General features: G+C 32.7%; 1 protein-coding gene across 4 annotated transcripts in view; it reads left to right on the top strand.

Annotated features, from left to right (window-relative positions):
- Positions 1–20,743, top strand: part of LOC128217920 (serine/threonine-protein kinase TBK1-like) — a 54,419-nt gene that overhangs the window by 16,720 nt on the left and 16,956 nt on the right. For all 4 annotated transcript variants that reach the window (XM_052925383.1, XM_052925381.1, XM_052925380.1 and 1 more), the window contains exons 3-8: positions 568–708; positions 1,568–1,697; positions 7,111–7,201; positions 11,964–12,057; positions 13,600–13,757; positions 15,005–15,115. In XM_052925383.1, the coding sequence (XP_052781343.1) occupies positions 568–708; positions 1,568–1,697; positions 7,111–7,201; positions 11,964–12,057; positions 13,600–13,757; positions 15,005–15,115 (725 nt within the window). The remainder of the gene's footprint in view (positions 1–567; positions 709–1,567; positions 1,698–7,110; positions 7,202–11,963; positions 12,058–13,599; positions 13,758–15,004; positions 15,116–20,743) is intronic.

The following is a 20,743-nucleotide window of genomic DNA, read 5'->3' as shown; positions in this document are numbered from 1 at the left end:
CAAGTTCAGGGCTTGCAGGCTTGTGCTAATTTCAACCACTGCCTGAAAAAGAATCATTAAACTACAGCTTTAAATGATATATTCAAATTCCTTATAATAATAACAAGTATAAGTGCACACTTTCGATTACATTAATTGCAGTCATGCCCCAAAGTGTTGATCCATATAGCATCTGAGGTTATATTTTTTGTATCAAACATTTTAAAAATGATTAAAAGCATCTAATAACCCTCTTTTTTGACATGTTTTTTTTAATAAACTTGATTTACAAATTGAATTTGTGTAATTATTTTGGCTGGCAGGATTCCAGTATAACTTTATTATTCAGTATTCAATATGCAAGGGGGGAGGTGTTAAACCTGCAAAACTTTTATAAAGTCACATGCTTACACATGTAAGTCCATGGGATATGAGGAATCTCAATCCAAGTGTCTTTGTGTTTACCAAGTCTGCAAACTGCTTTCTTTTAAATTGTGTTAAATGATGTCACAATTATGTAAATTGTTCATGACAGTTCATTGCTATTTCTGTACATTGACCATAATTTTATTTTTTACCTGTTAACAGAGCACTGGTGAAGAAGTGGCAGTGAAAGTCTTCAGCCAGGCCGCTCACATGAGGCCTGCCGAGGTCCAGATGAGGGAATTTGTTGTCATGAAGAAACTCACTCACAGAAATATTGTGCCTCTCTTGGCAATTGAAGAAGAGGTGAGTTTTCTCTCAGACAATGAATATGAGTTCCTTTGTTGTCATGAAAAAACTCACACACAGAAATATTGTGCCTTTTTCACTTGGCAATTGAAGAAGAGTCGAGTTTTCTCTCAGAAAATAAATATGAGTTCCTTTGTTGTCATGAAAAAACTCACTCACAGAAATATTGTGCCTCTCTTGGCAATAGAAGAAGAGGTGAGTTTTCTCTCAGACAATGAATATGAGGTTCTTTGTTGTCATGAAAAAACTCACTCACAGAAATATTGTGCCTCTCTTGGCAATAGAAGAAGAGGTGAGTTTTCTTTCAGACAATGAATATGAGGTTCTTTGTTGTCATGAAAAAACTCACTCACAGAAATATTGTGCTCCTCTTGGCAACTGAAGAAGAGGTGAGTTTTCTTTCAAAAAAGGAGTTTGGGTATAGTCGATCAAGTATGAGTTCAGGCTCAAATGGCAAAACTCCAAGTCTTTTCCTCATTGTTGCTTTCTTTCTACTTAAACATTGATGGTGAAATTCGCTGAATTTCATTATAATTTGAAATTGTACAATTATAAAATTTGTAAAACAAATGGAATCAGTTTGATAAAAGTGCTTATCAGAGTCTAGACTCAGACCTGAGACTGTTTGTAATCACGGCCCAGGCCCAAATTTAAGAGTCTCAGACTCCCTTTATTATTGATCCCTGAACATTAAGATACTGGCGTTTTTTATCTCTCACATTAAGAATTTTTCAACTTGTCAAATGAAAAACATACCACTTGTTCCTGCAAGACCGAAATTTGTCCTCTAAGTCAAAGTTGGTTTTGCATGCTCAATGTTTGGACAGGGAAATACATAACAGTCATACCATTTCAGCAAGGGACAAACAACAAGGTGATAGTGATGCAGCTTACGGAGCACGGGAGCTTGTACAACATGCTTGAGGAGCCAAACAATGCATACGGACTTCCCGAGGAGGAGTTTCTTATTGTTTTCGACCATGTCAGTAAGTAGCCTTTGTTGGTACATAATTTCATATTCATTAATATTGTTTTTGGCTTTATGTTTTGCTTGGGAGGAATTTAAATAAGGATTTACCACATTTGTTTTTTCACGTTCATGCTGAATGAAAGCCGGAGGGTACATGAGCAAATGCCAATCTGCATGCTAGCACTTCTTGGTAATGCACTCTTTGGGAAATATGCAAGCATTCAAGTCTGTGTGGTCACAAAAATAATTCAATTGTATAAAAGGCAGAAATAAAATGTTTGTATAAATGATTCGCAGATAATAATAACATCATACATCATGGGTTGAATGAAGTGCTAATCTAATCAGGGAACATTTAAGATGGTTTCTAATTTATTGTGTGTTCATACTGTATGAACGCTCAGCCACGATTTTGCAAATCCATGAAGTATGTAAACACAAGAAAAAAGAATCAATCCTTATATTTACATTTTCCCCTTTTCATAAAATTATTATTTATTTTCCTTAAAGTGTTCACCATTTAAGAACGATAAAGAAAATTATCAAGACATTTTTGTTTATGTTTTACATATGCATGACCCAGGTGAGTCAGAGGTTAAGAATGGTCAGCCAGCTCATGCAAAATGAACTTAAATTTTATCGCGTGAGAATGTAAATACATGTATTATTGATATAAACATTGCCAGCAACGATTTGCTGGTTATTCAATATGAATGTCAAGTTGTCTCTACACAAAGGATTAGGTGAATGTAAATATTTGTTTATGATTTTTTCTTAGTATGAGAAATAAAGTAAGAAACATTTGTTTCTTTCACCAAAGTCCTCACATGGTGATTAGAACAAAGTTTCCTTTTTTAAAATATTGTCAAGTTGTTTAATTAAGGAATACTTTCTTTATTTATAGTTGATAATGTAGCCCCGATAATGAAGCATAATAATTGAGTGCGTCACTAAATTCTTCTAATAGCTTTTAAAAGTCACTTAAAGAGTGAAAATGATTCCAGAATATTTATTACCAGCTTAGCTGTATGCCAAACTCCTTGATATCTTACCTTAGACTTTATAAGCAATTGAAAGGTTTTATTTGAAATGCAAGCCTTACCCTCGAAGCCTTGGTGTTGGCGCCACCACTCTGGCATATTTTTTTGTTGAGTTGTGACCTTGACCTAAATAAGAATGACATCTGAAGCTTGCGATTCTAACAGTTTCATTGTTTGGAAATAAATGAAGATTAAAACAGTCATCTAAATAAACAAAATACAAGACCAAATAAATAATTACTTCTGTACTTCGCAGAATTAAATAGCAAGTCCCGCTGCATAAAATCTTAAGTTTGAGTAAGTTCGAAAAGCATTTTACCAGTGCAGGGATTGCGGCCTTGTGCAGTTCGGATCACAGTTAAAAATGGAAAAATTGTCACAAACAACATCATGAAATTTAAATTGTACAAGAATCATGGTTACTTTATATTGGGTTAATTGTTCAGAACTTTTTAACGTCATCGTTGTCAATAACTTATAAATTTATATGGATGATCTGCAGTATTCCTAACAAGAGCGATCAGGCAAACATAAATATATCAATAAATGGCTTTGTTTTAAATAGATATGATTTTATATACTGGTACACTACATGTACCTCACAATTTAGACATAACTTTGGCAACATGAAGTGTGAGTTGTAAGCTTGTCAAGTCCCACACATCATCAGTTTACAGATATGTACAGATAAACTCTTCCACACATTTATGACCTGATGGGACAAATGACTTTTACTGTATCTATGAAACATATAGACATCCAGAATATTGGTATTTGTTTGCTGAACTATATGGTGTTTTCTTTTCTTAATTGAAGGCGTATGACATTTGAACAAACTTTCCCTGTCATGTGCCTTATAAATTGCTTTTCTAAAAGTTCAAGGTGCTATGTTGTTAGCAGAATGAATCAGGAAGAAAATATGAATATCTTTCCTTTAAACATAAATCTGGCATCAACCTAATTTTGAGTAAATATACAGTTGAGATATGGTGATAATAAATTTTTAAAAAGTCATTAGTTTCGATAGGAGAAAAGAACTATTTGGCCGTATATTTCCTTAAAGAACATGCTCTAAAAGCTGTCTATTGGTGTCTTTCATTGGTAGTTTAAGTGATTGTAGGGACAGTTTTAATTAATATCTTAATCAATTTTAGTCGTAGATTGAAATGATTTGGTGTCATTATAATTTTCCTGTTTTTCTTTCTTTTGGCTTGCATATTTTCATGAAGTGATCGAAAGTCAGTTTTTGAGTTCAAAACAAAGATCAGGAATGAAAAAAGTGACCTTGTTGCCATCGGTGAAGTTTATACAGATACGAAAATTTTGAAGTTTAATATGACTAAGATACTTTAATTAAAAGATACCTGGTTTTTAAAATTACCTGTGGGGTGGGGTGTGTGTCTATTTGGACATTACCGTAACTGTATATTTTATACTGGAAATAAAACATGAACAACGAAACAAATCATGATAAGCCCAATTTATGGACATGTTCATTCCTTGGTTGGCCAGTTAAAGGTTAAAGGTCAGATACCAAAGCTTCCTCAATAACTTACCGTATTATATCATGTATAGGACGCTAGCATAGATAGGACGCAGGCAAAAAAATAGTTGAGAAAATGGGTAAAAACCCTTAATATATAAGATAGGACGCAGCAGAAAAATGTCAAAATCGGAGCCGAAAAATTGAGGTTGGTCAAGTATTTATAACATATATATTGAAGTAAAAAACAAACAAAAAATTGTATATGAGGCATATTTTGATAACTGTCTTGTGTATTTCGATAATTATCGTCGTATTTTGGTAATTTAGCGTACACAACAATGATATATGTCTTGACATTTTGAGAACATTTACGCATATTATAAGACTTATACAAATGCCGTAATAGTCCCGACTGACAGTCAACCGTTGCAACCGTTGCAATAGTCTCGACATGCCTTCTGAATGACAGTCAACCGTTGCAACCATTGCAATAGTCTCGACATGCCTTCTGAATGACAGTCAACAGTTGCAACCGTTGCAATCGCAACAAAACTGATGACTGTTTTGATAAGGCTTGTCGCTGTGCGGATTAAAGCATGTCGGCATAATTAAGTGTCGTTAATTAGCCTTGCCAGCGGAAGGCACATCGGGTAAAGTGCGAACATACAACCATAAGGTATTACCATCACAATAGTTTGTTCTATTGATGTTTTTCTAATGACAGACAGCGGGTGTTTTTCACACCTTCGCACATTTGAAAAGATTTGATAGTGACAATAATGCTACTTAACGTTATGCACATTCCTTTATCAATTTTTTAAAACAGTTACATACAAAATGTTTTGTAAAATATCGAAACATTAAAATCATAAACAACGATTAATTGATATTTACCTCCTTTCCCGATTTCCGTTACCGTTATAACTCAATCCAGTTAAAGTGCTGACTCACATCGAGATTTTGTGAGTAGCGTCCCTTTTATAAAAAAGTAAACACTCGTGTTTTTTTCAATTTATTTCTCAATAAATCATTTTAAAGTAAACATTCAATATATTTCTGCGTGTGTTCACTTGCGTGATTTTACCTACGTCAGTTGTTCTTTTCGGTGACGCAGTACAGATACTTACTATTACCGCGTTCTTCCCCGGTCCGATATTTTCGACCTGAAATGGACTTGGAAAAAAACAGATGAAATTCTAATAGCATAGAAAGGACGCAGGCAATTTTTAAGACGAGAATTGGGGGTAAAAAAGTGCGTCCTATGCATGATATAATACGGTAATGTAAATTGACATGCAGAGGTATTGTATGTTCATTCATTTTTAGTGGCAGTTGATTTTGTGCTAGAATGAACTTAATCTAACAGTATGGTCACAAATACTTGTATGTTACAGCAGAAAAAGTTTGGAAGAATTTTGTGGTATTGCTTAAGCTGAAATAATGAATCACACTTAAATGTTGTATTTTTATTCTTTTGTCATGTTGAAGCTAATCTATGAAGGGAATTTCAAGTATTTACTCAATAAAAGAGAAAATGAAAAACTTTTTTTACTCATGGTTTTTTTTTTTTAGTTGTTCAAAGCCTAAAAATTGCAGTCTTTTTGTTTGACACTTGAACATTATTGAATTTAATAGGATTGTGCCTTTTTGTTTAATTGTTATAACCAAAAAAAAGTATTGCTTCTCAAGTAAAGGTGGCTTTACAGTATATAAATGAGTGTTTCACATGGCAAGTAACAAGGCTGTACATATAATTAATGGCCTATTGTTTGTGAGGTCATGAGTTACATTTCATCTACAAAGAATGTGATGGTAATGAGCCATCATCTTGTTTCATATATTTAGATTGGCAGAATTTCCCATGAATCATACCTTGTTAATGTGGGAAAATAATGGTTGAATTTTATAGGCCTGATTAAGTTTAATTTGTTGCGAATGACCTGTTGAGAATAGGGTGATTTTACCCTAAGATGGCCAAAATAATGCGTTCTATTTTTGCTGTAAAGGGGAATTTTATATCCACTCTTTACTAACAATAATATGAAAGCCTATTAATGCATTGAAGGTGTAGAATACATTCTGCATTATTATAGAGTGGTGTAATGGTATAGATGGTAGTCCTATCCCCCAAGGGGTTATGGATTCAAGTCCCACAAGGGGCATGTTCTCATAGTCCCCAAATGAAGACACCAGAACTGACCCCAATGTTAAAAAACTTCTTGTCTCAACGTCAAGCAATTTTTCCACACTACATAATTCAAAATTACTTCAGTTTTACTCCGTAAAGAGTGAATTATCTTATGCATATTATGTAAATGATGATTAACTTCATTGTTCAAAATTTAAAGAAAATTATTTCTATCTAGGAAATAATAAACTGAAATCAATTACATTTGTTTGCTATGTAATATAATTATTTTTTATAAAATAGTGACCAAGTATGTTGATCAGTCTTTATGGTGATGAGCTTTTTAAAAAAAAAGTAAACATATGCAATTCTTAGTCATACTTTGGGGTTTTGTGTTCATATGAGTTGAGACAATGAGAATTTGAGTAAGTTTGTTTGGGCATAGGCCCACTATGATTACACACAGTCTCCAGTCTGAGTCTAGATTCAGACCCTGAATGTTTATTAATTAAATTACAAAGAATCGCCTGTACTCCATTCACTTTACAAAACTAAATGTCAGTTTCAAATTGTAATAAAATTTGTAATAAAATCAGCAAATTTCATCACCGGTACAATCACTCATTTGGAAGGAAAGTAGCTATGAAATAAAGATCTGCAGTTTTGCCACTTGAGTCTGGACTCATGACTTCAGACTGTTCTTAATCATGGTTCCAGGTTTCTTACACTTTCCCTTGCACAGATATTTTCTTATGTGCTATGTTCTTTTTTTCAGCTGCTGGAATGAAGTACATGCGGGATAATGGGATTGTCCATCGAGATATTAAGCCAGGAAACATCCTTAGATATATCGGGGAAGATGGAAGGTAATACTAGAGCTTATAAACACGGATAATGAAGTTCAGGATTAGCACTGCATCCAGGACTGAAACTTATAAAAAATATAAAATATATTTTTTGGTAGCCATTTGTGATATCAATAGTAAGAAGTACCTTGGAATTTCAATTGGGGTCCAGGAAAGAAGAAAATTTTCAGGAATAGGATTTTTTTGGTCCGTCATCATCTCTGTTATAAACAACAACAACAACAACAACTAGCTTTATGGTGATTACTGGGCCATAGGTTGTTCCCATTCTTCTACTTATATAGTATAAACATTGGTGAAATATTTTCATTGTATTTATATCAGAATTTTTTTTTTTCAGAATTTTTAAAAATATTTCTACTTTACCATGTGTTTGTAAAAATGACATTCTAGTCTGGAAACATGCATTTTTGTGTCGCCTGAAAAGACGACATATAGGGGTTACTTTTGTCGGCGGCGGCGGCGGTGTCGGCGGCGGTGGCGGTGTCGGCGGCGGCGGCGTCCGCGTCCCATTTTCGCTTGTCCGGGGTATATCTCCTAAACTATTAGTGGTATCAACTTGAAATTTCATATGTACATAGATCTAATTGAGGGCAAGTGCAGTGCACAAGAACTGTTACTCTTGCTTCCATATTTTTAAAGTTTTGCCCTTTGTTATTTTTCATGCTTAAAGTTTTGTCCGGGGCATATCTTGTAGAATATAAGAGTTATCAACTTGAAACTTCATAGCTAGATAGATCTCATGGAGGGCAAGTGCAGTGCACAATAACAGTAACTCTTGCTTTCTTAGTTTTAAAATTATTGCCCTTTGTTAATTTTCATGCTTAAAGTTTTGTCCGGGGCATATCTTGAAGAATATAAGAGGTATCAACTTGAAACTTCATAGCTAGACAGATCTCATTGAGGGCAAGTGCAGTGCACAATAACAGTAACTCTTGCTTTCTTAGTTTTAAAGTTATTGCCCTTTGTTAATTTTCATGCTTAAAGTTTTGTCCGGGGCATATCTTGAAGAATATAAGAGGTATCAACTTGAAACTTCATAGCTAGATATATCTCATTGAGGGCAAGTGCAGTGCACAATAACAGTAACTCTTGCTTTCTTAGTTTTAAAGTTATTGCCCTTTGTTGATTTTCATGCTTAAAGTTTTGTCCGGGGCATATCTTGAAGAATATAAGAGGTATCAACTTGAAACTTCATAGCTAGATAGATCTCATTGAGAGCAAGTGCAGTGCACAAGAACCGTTACTCTTGCTGCCATATTTTTAGAGTTATTGCCCTTTGTTAATTTTCTTGCTTAGGTTTTGTCCGTGGCATATCTCGTAAACAATAGGAGGTTTCAACCTGAAACTTATTCCGTAGGTATATCTAATTGAGGGTTCAAATGCCACCTACTATTGAAAGTTAAATGGCAACATCATTGTCTATAAATGAATAAAATGCCAATCTAACAGCTATAATGTCGACAGTAAATAATTCGTCAGGCGACACATCCGACTCGCGGAGTTCTAGTTTAGTATTTTTATAAGACAGCAGTGTTTTTTTTACTGTTTTGGCTCATTTGTTCTTGTTTCCTATACTGTATCCATGATATACATTTGTGGAATTGCATCAGTTCATTTGTGTTATTTATATAAATTTTAATAAAAACCAGACAAGTACACAAATATTTTATATGATGTGGTTATATTGTGGTTCAAAGGGAGTAGTTTAGGATTGATCCTATTGTATGTCTTATGACTCTGTAGGAGCTAATAATGGTCCACATTCTTCTGACTATCCCAGAAGGCCTACACAAAATACTTCTGTACAGGTTACATAAACCTATGACATAGGCACAATCCCTATCGTTTTTAAATAAATACTTTTCATAGAAAATAAGATAAAAATAAAATTGGTTGTTTAAATGTGTAGTGGGAAGATCACTACGTAACGCCATTCCGCAATGATGACAAGAACATTCTTACATAAAGCCAAATAAAAAAATTCCTACCTACCCTACCTCTTTTTGGACAAATAGTAACGTTAACCATGCAATTAAAAACAATTGGCCTCATTACCACAAGTATGTTCTTTTATTTGGAGCTTTGATTATAAAGGAATTCCTAAATGTTAATTGCAAATATAATAATAACCTAATAAGAATTGCAACTTGTACCATGTTTGAGGGTCTTTTCTTTGTGTTTGTCTATACATAAATGCCTATTTAGGAGTGGAGACATGTAGGCGGAGCTTAACCGTTCAGTAACTAGCACTTGGATGAATTACAACGCTATTCACAATCTTTTCCCATGTTTGAGAGTGTTGCCTTTGTGTTTTTCTATACATTAAATCCTATATAGGCATGGTAATAAATAGGCGGAGCTTAGCTGTTCTGTAGCTAGCTTGTCGATAAATAACAACGCTTTTCACTTATACTGCACACTATTTTTTGAACAATGTCCTCCACAACATGGTACAAATCAGTTACTACAACTCCCTCATGATTGAAATTATACAACTTGCTCTGGTGTGTCAGAGATATAATTTCAATTACTCAAGTTGTGAGTGCAGTATCTAATACCTGTCAAGATGATTTTTATTTGCAGAGGTTTTCCAGTTTTTGCATTTGATAATGCAGCCATATGCTATTATTTAATTGCAAAAATGTAGTAAAAACTCAGTTTTGATAATTTCATTCTTACTTAAAAATGGTAAAATAAAAATCATTTAATTTATTATGATGGAGAACTAGTTGTAATATTTATGAATATAATGGAGCAAGTGTGAGGAAAAAAATAAGTGCATTTTAAAAAAATATCCATTTTTTTTTGTAAAAACCTTGATGTGTACAGGATGTGCATTAACCAAACCTTTCAATAGGTATTATAACTGCTTGCTGTGAATGGCATTATAAGGTGTCTTACGTGGGTGTAAAGTTATTAATAATGCACATTCCGTGCACAGCATATAACGTTAATATAATAATGGAATATTTTTTTTTAAATAATCTGTTATGTTGAATATGAGGGCACCTACTTGATTATATTTGTGAATAAGACAGCTGTATATTCCATCATTATTATGCTGTTTGTTTTAAATGCATAATCATCTTTTGCCAATTAGTTCTGGCAGGCTTCAATATAATATGATATAATAAGGGGTAATGGTACCATTATTCCACGCTGTGAAAGACAGCCATGAAGGACATTTATGACATTATATAATTGATACTTGAGGTCTAATTTTTGTGACAGGTTTCATGTTTAACTTTATAAAGGGAACAAAATGATTTGACTTTGACCCCCATAGTAGACTTACATGTATTTCAGCCATTTAAACCACTATTGTATTGTAAGGAGCATGAGTTATTGTTTTTAAACCACATTCATTCTATATTTTAAAGTGATAAGATTGATTTTTTTTTCGGAAGTACTTATTACCAAGACTTATTTGGTTTTTGTGGTAAAACCCACTGGGTTGATGATAAGTAGCGGTCGTGTTGTATCTCAAATTGGATGGGTGTTTTCAGTGATTCATAAAGCACTTTCACATTGATGAATAAATGTTCTGAAAATTGACCGCTAATGTATTATTAATACCAGAAGGAAAGGGTGTGTATGCTCTTTTTCAATAGCACTTTTGAGTTTTCCACATTCTTAAGTTGGTGACTGCTAATGTTCTGTTATTGGTTAGGCCAAAAACAATAGGCTTGGTTAAGGTTAAATCTTGTCCAGAAACAGGTAGGGTAGGTAGGCTTTTTTTATATATTTTTAATAAGGCTTTATGTAAGAATGTTATTGTCATCATAGGGGAATGGCGTTCAAGTAATTTTTAAAACACACGCTAACATTTTTTTTAACAGACGAACGAAAAAAGCGTTAGGGTTGGTTTCTATTTCGTAGGTACATATTGGGTACCTACCCTCCGGTAACCGGAAACAGCATTATTGTTTTTCAGGCCTTATAACAGGAATAATATAATAAGGAAGAGATCTATACCTCTTACAATAGTACAATTGGGTTTTCCCCAGCCTCAGATTATTCAGTTAAGATGTCCTGATTGCTAATACTTTATGGCACTTTTAAGGCGCTTTCAGTAAAACACACACAATGGTTGGTATGTTTAACTCTGATATTACTCACAGGGTAAAATGTAATATATCTGAAATGGAGAACTATGAATCAAACCATTCATAAATTTGTCAGAAGTCAAGTCCATTAGGGTTATTAAGTGGCGAGATATGCAGAACTCTTAATATAACTTGTATTACTCACTCAAAACCAAGTCTATTTATGTTTTTGTGGAGACCACTTTTATTGCTCACTTAAATCATGACTTTAATTTGATCAATTATTGATTGATCTTATTGAATGCTGTAGACATCTTGACTAAAGACCCTTTGGCGCCCACTCCAGCTTAAAATTACAAGAGTTAATTAAACTAATAGTGTTTGGTCTGAATCAATTACGATTACACAGAATTGCATTGTGAAAAATACAATATACATGTACAGTATGATGACAGGCTGCGCGAAATGCAAGAGCCCGAGCGCACAGGGTTTTTTGCAATAACTATTTTGGGATTAAGGAAATTCCAGTGCTCCGTACCCGAAGGCTTCACATTACAAATCTGTATCGGCCTTCAGATTTTTTTTTCAAGCCTAAGAATATGATTATCCATGGGCTCACATGGCCTGTTTTGCAAAACTCATTTTGCGCTAACTGTTGTGTACATTGTACTATCTTTAAAAAAGAGATTGTAATATTCTCTGTCTTCCCGCAGGTCAATATACAAGTTAACAGACTTCGGGGCTGCAAAGCAAGTAGAGAATGATGAAGAACAGTTTATGTCGCTCTACGGAACGGAAGAGTACCTGGTATGGAAAATTGTTGCATTCTGGGACAGCTTTTAATAATATTTAGGGCCGAATTGTAAATTGTTTGTTTTATGTTGTTGTTTTGTTTTTTAAAAGTAAAAAAAAAATAAGTTTAAAATCTGAGGCCAGGAGTGCCCTCAAAGAGCTCCTAAAAATCTGTGGCAGGGTGCTTGCCCCATTGGAGGCCTAACAAGGCCTTCAATACCCAAGGGGAAATTATTACAGCCCTTCAGCTGCCTCTTTGGGCACTATTTCATTTCTATAACAGCTTGCAGTTCTGTTTCATTCATTGCCTCTTGAGTGTAATTAGATTAATAAAATAAGAAATATTTTAGGAAAAATACATGGGAAATATCTGTTATTTGATTATTTTTTTGTAATTTAACATCAGCATTTGTGATGATTTTTTGAAATTTGGTTTTATTTCCATATTTGCTGATATTAAGATAATGTTTAAAAATATTTTGCCATGTTCTAAATTATTGAAAATGCTTTAGATTTCTTACTCAATTAATTGAAATATTTGTGGTTTTCAGTCAAGCCTTGCTATAATCACTTATATATTAATAGTTATTCATGACTGGACATACCTTTAGACATAATACCTAAAATACCACAAATATAGGATGGCAAAATAGTTTGATAATAATCTACAATGTCTACTTAGTAAAGGTATTTAAGACTAATATAAAAAATTGTGCTATCCAATTTCATGTCCTAGTCGTGTCAGGAGTCAGGATTACAAAAAGTCAAGTCTGAGTACAGTTTCAAGTGACAAAACTGCAAATCTTTGTTTCATTGTATTTTTCCTCCTAGTTGAGTTTTAATGAAAGTTTTCTTAATTAATTATTCATGACTCTTTGTAATTTTTCAAAGAGCTTTTCTGAGTCTGAGACTTGAGACTGTTGCTTATCATGGTTCTAGGTTCTGAGACTCTTTTTGCTCATAAGGCTTCAGTCGAGTCCAAGACTGATGGCCTTCATAACTCAACAAATTACCGATCAGGGGTGATATTCAATAACCTTCTTAAGTTGAACGTAAGTTTAAGATTATAATCTAACTGTTTTGATTGGCCTGTATATTTAGCTGACCAGTAGGCTGAATGGAATCACTGAGGCATGTCTTAAGGTTAAGGATAAGATCAATATTGAATACTGGCCCGGGATTCTGGCCTCGGTGAATATTCAGCATTTTTTTCAACAAATAAACCAGAAACACCAATGCCGTAACATAATGGCAGCCATTTTAATTGTATTGCATGTACAGTTTCATGAATGATGTCATGACTGTAAATAAGGACAAGTTTGTGAATAAAAAAGCTATCATGATAATAACAACTAGGTCATAGCTTGATTCCCCTCAAGGAAAACCCTCAAAGTTGCATTATACTAAAAATAGTGTAGATATTCACCTGAAACTTTGTACACAAATATAAACGATAAACATGCTTAGTAAGTCCAATAACTCTTCAAAAAATGTAGATGAATTATGCCCCTTGATCAACTTTAAGTAACTCGCATTATCTTCATTGACCTTTTTCAGCACCCTGATATGTATGAGAGAGCTGTTTTACGAGCTCCACACAGGAAGCAGTTTACATCTAAAGTTGATCTTTGGAGCCTCGGGGTCTCGTTTTTCCATGTTGCTACGGGGATGCTGCCGTTTAAACCATATGGAGGTCGCAAAAACCGGGAAAAAATGTTAGTCACTTTTCTATAGGGAACTTGAATTTTTATCTATGAAAACATTTTCTTATTAAGACACAATGACCATAAAGTATGATCCTTCAAACAGAATATTCCTTTAACAATTTTTTAATAATACCAACATGAAAATAAAGAATGAAGTTAAATCTGTATTAATTTTATTTTAAAAAAAACAACATGTTATTCTGGCTTCAGGGCTTTCTTCAGCCATTTTTTTATAGCTGTTATTCATTATTTTCCAATAACAAAAAGTATATATATATATTCTCCAATTTCAATGCAAACATTCCCATTCCAAAACTTGAACAAAATGTGATTTAAAAGTGTATTGAACAAGGACATGCATAGTTATCAAAACTGGTCAATTATAATACCTTTCTTTTATACCTTGCTTTTAGTGTAATTTTTGTATTTTTTGAGCTTTTTCCCCAATTTCCCCAAGTGTTACATCTACATGAGAAAAAATCATATTTTCTAAATACCCAGAAAACCCCCCAATTTTTTTTCACAAATTTGCACTGCACAAATAGCATGCATGAAGAGTGCATTCATGGGACTCAATGTTATCTTAATGCTGTAACTGGTCGTTCAAAGCTTTAGATAATTAACATTGTTTAGAAACATACATAAAACAGAAAACATATACCATGTCTATAGCCACCCTGATTTGTGACTTGTAATTTAGATAAAAAGCAAGGAAAAGATACAATGTGTGCAATGCATGCGTAAACTTTAAAGTTGAACTCAGTGTCTGCCAGTGGAATGCTCAGAGTTTACATGCTTGAAATCATGCGCTGCAAAGTCTAATATCCTAAGCTATACATAACATGCATGTTTGTGTCTGCTAATTAATAATGGGGATTTTTTTCTGCAAGGATTTCATGGTGCATTTAAAATCACTGAATAAAAAGTGAAAATGATACCCATGAGTTACTCAATAAAAGAATGCCCTTTGAGGTAAAGTTCAAATTTCACATCAAGCAGGAGAATGTATTCATTATACTGGTGCTATCACTTGAGGTTGATGGTCACTTTTTGTAAGGGGAAACTGAGAGGAAACATTATTGTAATTGCATGCTTGAAATAAACACTCAAAAAGGAAATGACATCATTGTTTGTTTTTTTCCTGTCATCAGAAAAATCAGTACATTTCGGGTTTTTTGCTCTTTAAAAAAGAGACATCATTGTATTGCATGTTTGCATGTTTTTGATGACTTAAATTAGGTGATATACCCTTTCAGGTTTGAGATCACACGGCATAAGGAGAGCGGGATGATTATGGGTGTACAGCATACAGAGGGCGGGGCCATTGAATGGAGCCGTGAATTGCCACCCACGTGCAGACTGTCTGTGTAAGTGCAGATATCAAATTAAAAGAAGCCTGGGTCCTGTTTCAATAAAGATCGTAACGCTGAAGATCGTATATACCCAGGCGTAAACCCGTTTTTGGGTTAACTGAGTTCAGTAAAGATATCGTAAGAAGAGTTATCGTACAGATAATTTCCCCTCGCTTTACTGTTGTCCAGGAGCACTCTTTAGCAGCGTTAGGTTTAATACTAAGATATCTTATTGAAATGGGCCCCTGAATTCTAAACGTAGTGCTTGGCATAATTATTTTTCAAAAAGATCAATATTCACCAAGCCTTGCTACAGTAGCTTAAAATCAAAATTTGTGAGGTGGGAGAAAATTTTACTAGTGCAGGGATTGAGAACTTGTGCTTATCTGGACCTATTTCGACTGCTGTAAGTGTAAAAATAATCCTCAAGATATATAACTGGTTTGGGTTGTTTTTTTAAGAAAAAATAAAAAGTTCAGAACTTGTATTGTCATATCGCCAAAAATAACCTTGCTTAAAATGTTTTTGGATTGTTCAAAGAACAATTTTAAAATCATTATCTCTAATTCAGTTCAATATAAACTCAATAAAAAGAAATATGTTATACCTACTGACCTGTTTTAAAAATAAAAAACAGCTGATTGTGCATCTGTAAATTTTTGACCTTATCCCAGTGCATCAGTACTCTTTTAAAGGGGGATTGAAGAAACACATTAATTGAATGCATTATAATGTTTAACTCATTTGAAAAAGCATTTGATTTGTGTACAGATAATAAAATATTAGCCTTTATTACTGGGGTTTTCAATTAGCTATGTGGTCACATATTTCCCAGTTTAAAAAAGGACCAAAATATCGCTTATTTTTTTTTTATCTGTAGTCAAATTATATGCTTTTTTTTGTTTTGATCATCAAATGAGCTAATCATAATAATGCATTAATTTTAATATGTTTTTTTTTTTGGTGCATCTATCAAGTATAAAGTTATATTGTGCCCCTTTTTAGTTTGTTGTAAAGACAGATGATGATCAGGGAAAAAGTATCTCTGGTACCAGTCTAAAACTGTTATAAAATTCATAAAAGGAATATTTCATGGTTGGATTAATTTCATATTAAATTGGAGAAGTATATTAAATTTGTAAAAAACTATTCCATAGTTTGATGAAGTTGATATTAAGTTATCTGTAAAAGATTATAATACATGAGGGTCTTGGCTGCTACATCAGTTCCTCCAATAAGTTACTCGTTACGCAAAATAAAACAATGATGACATTATCTCAAGTGATGGGGAAGCTTTATTTTTGTCCGTAGCTTAGTCTTACTTTCAATAAAAGTATGTTTTTTGTGTGGGTAGGCAACTTCATCTTCCTGTTTAGCTTTCATAACCATTAAAATGTAAAGATGCACCATTTTGGGTTATTTTCGCATTTATAGTAATGACTCAAAAAGGTAATTATAATGATTATAATAATAACAATAATAATAGTTCTAAGGCTACAACAAATTGATCATTTGTTCTACGGATTTTGCCAAAAAAAAGTAGGAGCGAGCGAGCGGAAAAAAAATAAAATACTTTTTTTTTAAATTTAAGGCAAATCAGAGGTGAGCGAAAAGCGGAAAAAAAAAAAAATGTATATATATTTCTTACCAAATTTATCATACAACTATGATAAGAAATGCTTTTTAATTGAAAAAAAAAGGTTCTCAGTTATAATTAAAAGGTTTTGATTGTATCACATGTTAATCTGTCTCAATATTTAACAAATGCAATAAGATCCTGTGCTTTACTATTAACATTCATTGCATCAGCAATTTAAATGTGGATACAATTGTAAAGACAGCATTCCTCACAGTAACATGCAATTATTCGAAGACCAAAAAGAACAACTATTGTATTCATTCCGTACTACAATTGAATGGTGCATAAGAACAAAGAATTTAGAAAATTAAAACAGTCATTATATTTATAAAAGGTTGTATTTTCTGGTTTTACTGATGTTATTATAATCCTGTATGTGTAAATACAGACTGTTTCTAAAACATTTACAAGTCCTACTTTTTTATCTGTTGATAACACTTGAGTATATGAATACTGAGAAATGCATTTTAGAATTTAAAAAAACCAAACTCACGAGAACATGTTCAATGGTTGTAAGTCGTGTGTCCGGCGTGTATTTGAATAGAAGTTTTGCGCTCAAAATCAGATTTAGTTATTATTTACCACTAAATTTTGAGTACAAAACAATGAATTATTAAAACACACATAGATAATTATTGCCTTCGACGCAGTGAAACTGCTATTGTTTACTGAAGACTATAATCCATTGACTATGACACTGATTTTCACTTAAAACGTGTATTTTATGTTACGAAAACTTTATTACTAGTAAACTGAAAATTAATACCGGAAATGAATACAACGGTGCGTCCTGCAAAATATGCTCGTTAAAAAAGACTGTCAACATATATCAGCTGTTTTGCGGTTACCCGGACCTAACATTGCAGGTTTAATTTTTAAGTAAAAGAAATTCAGAAAATAGGGGAAATTGAGAAGTATGCACAAAAAAAAATCGGTGCGGCAAAATAATATGTGCGGGCCCAAAAAAAAAGTTTTTTTTTTTTTTTTCGTTATTCGAATTTTATGTGCGGCAAATCCGACGAAAAAATGATCAATTTGTTGTGGTCTAATAATAAGGCACACAAAAACAAAAACATTTGATCTGGGTAAACTGACTCTACCAACCAAATAAATAATTTTAGAAATATTTGATAAAAGTAATAATATTTTATAATAATAATAATAATAATAATAATAATAATAATAATAATATTTTATAATAATAATAATAATATTTTATAATAATAATAATGATAATAGTTTCAAATTTTTGGCTTTGTAAGGGTTATTTTTCCTTAATTGAAAATACATACACTCCTGATAAACTTTACCATACAAGGCTATCAGCCAAATTAAAATACCCATTACATAATCCAGAACAAGGAAGATTTATAAACGTCATTTTGGAAGTATTTGGTTTATTTTAATGACAGACATAAACTCTAGTGTTGGTCTCCATATAAAAGATACCATTATGTTAACATAAGCCTGTGCCATTTACATATTGTACCAAATTTGCTGATAATATGATGATGTAAGCTGGAAATATGATTATGTAAGAAGGGAAATATGAAGTATGCAGGAAATATGACGTAAGCGCAAAATATGATATAGGCTAGAAATTTGATAGACCATAAATCAGTGTACAGGAGTCACTTTTTTTACTAGAATTCCCATTAAGATAATGCCTGCGTCCTATCTATGGTATTAGGCTTTTGCAAAACAAATCAAAGTACATTTCTGGCCGAACTTGCTTAAAAAGATAAATAAATGGAAGAAATGTGTTTTTTACGTTCACTTTAAAGGGACGCTACTCACATCGATTGATTTAGTTATAGCAGCACTGGAAAATCCGGTATGGTTAGCATCAGAGATAAAAAAAATTAATTAAAGTTTTGAAATTGTACGATGTTCACATATTAAAAAATATTTAGACATGCATAATGTGAAGCAACATCATTGTGCACTGTCAATGTGTGAAGTTGTGAAAATCTCTGCTTTACGGCTGCTTCCTTACTAGACCCATAGTACAACCTGTTGTGGTAAAAATGTTGTACTTCCCATTATACAATTCAAGGTCGGTAGGACAGAATGGAAATCTTGTTTATTGATTATGTAATATAGTACTGCAATTAAATATTTATGTGCTTTATACCACTTGTGCTATTGTTATTCAATACATTTTGTCATTTATGTTCAACTGCTTTACTATTTAATAACCTTTGCCATTTTCATGATTCAATTAAATTCGTGAAAATAATTATTTAGGAATATGATTTAAACTAGAAATATGATGTCAGCAGGAATTTGATGTAAGCTAGAAATATGATGTCAGCAGGAATATGATTTAAACTAGAAATATGATGTCACCAGAAATTAAATTGAAATTCCAAATATGATGTCAGCAGGAATATGAAGTAAGCTAGAAATATGATGTCAGCAGGAATATGATGTAAGCTAGAAATATAATGTAAGCTAGAAATATGATGTCAGCAGGAATATGATTTAAACTAGAAATATGATGTCACCAGAAATTAAATTGAAATTCCAAATATGATGTCAGCAGGAATATGATGTAAGCTAGAAATATGATGTCAGCAGGAATATGATGTAAGCTAGATATATAATGTAAGCTAGAAATATGATGTCAGCAGGAATATGATGTAAGCTAGAAATATGATGTCAGCAGGAATATGATGAAAGCTAGAAATATGATGTCAGCAGGAATATGATTTAAACTAGAAATATGATGTCAGCAGGAATATGATGTAAGCTAGAAATATGATGTCAGCAGGAATATGATTTAAACTAGAAATATGATGTCACCAGAAATTAAATTGAAATTCCAAATATGATGTCAGCAGGAATATGATGTAAGCTAGAAATATGATGTCAGCAGGAATATGATGTAAGCTAGAAATATGATGTCAGCAGGAATATGATGTAAGCTGGAAATATGATGTCAGCAGGAATATGATGTAAGCTAGAAATATGATGTCAGCAGGAATATGATTTAAACTAGAAATATGATGTCAGCAGGAATATGATGTAAGCTAGAAATATGATGTCAGCAGGAATATGATTTAAACTAGAAATATGATGTCAGCAGGAATATGATGTAAGCTAGAAATATGATGTCAGCAGGAATATGATTTAAATTAGAAATATGATGTCAGCAGGAATATGATGTAAGCTAGAAATATGATGTCAGCAGGAATATGATTTAAACTAGAAATATGATGTCAGCAGGAATATGATTTAAACTAGAAATATGATGTCACCAGAAATAAAATTGAAATTCCAAAGATGATTTCAGCGGGATATATAATGTTAGCTGGAAATATGATATCAGCGGGATATATAATGTTAGCTGGAAATATGATGTCACCAGAAATTAAATTGAAATTCCAAATATGATGTCAGCGGGATATATAATGTTAGCTGGAAATATGATGTCACCAGAAATTAAATTGAAATTCCAAATATGATGTCAGCGGGATATATAATGTTAGCTGGAAATATGATGTCACCAGAAATTAAATTGAAATTCCAAATATGATGTCAGCGGGATATATAATGTTAGCTGGAAATATGATGTCAGCGGGATATATAATGTAAGCTGGAAATATGATGTCAGAGGGAAATATAATGTAAGCTGGAAATATGATGTCAGTGGGAAATATAATGTTAGCCGGAAATATGATGTCAGCGGGATATATAATATAAGCTGGAAATATAATGTCAGAGGGAAATATAATGTAAACTATAAATATGATGTCAGCAAGAAATATAATATGATATCGGCAGGAATTATAATTTAAGCTAGAAATAGGACGTCGGCAGGAATTATAATTTAAGCTATAAATATTTTGTAAGCTAAAATATGATGTAAGCGGGAAATATAATGTAAGCGGGAAATATAATGTAAGTAAAGAACATTTATGTAAGCTGGACATTATGATTGAAGCGCAAAATATGACATCATAGTTGCCTGTAACAAAAATGGAATGGCAGCACCCATGTTG

The sequence above is a fragment of the Mya arenaria genome, chromosome 14 (genome assembly GCF_026914265.1).
Source record: "Mya arenaria isolate MELC-2E11 chromosome 14, ASM2691426v1".
Taxonomy (NCBI): domain Eukaryota; kingdom Metazoa; phylum Mollusca; class Bivalvia; order Myida; family Myidae; genus Mya; species Mya arenaria.
The sequence above is the reverse complement of the archived record's forward strand: the minus strand, read 5'-3'. Positions and strand labels throughout refer to the sequence as shown.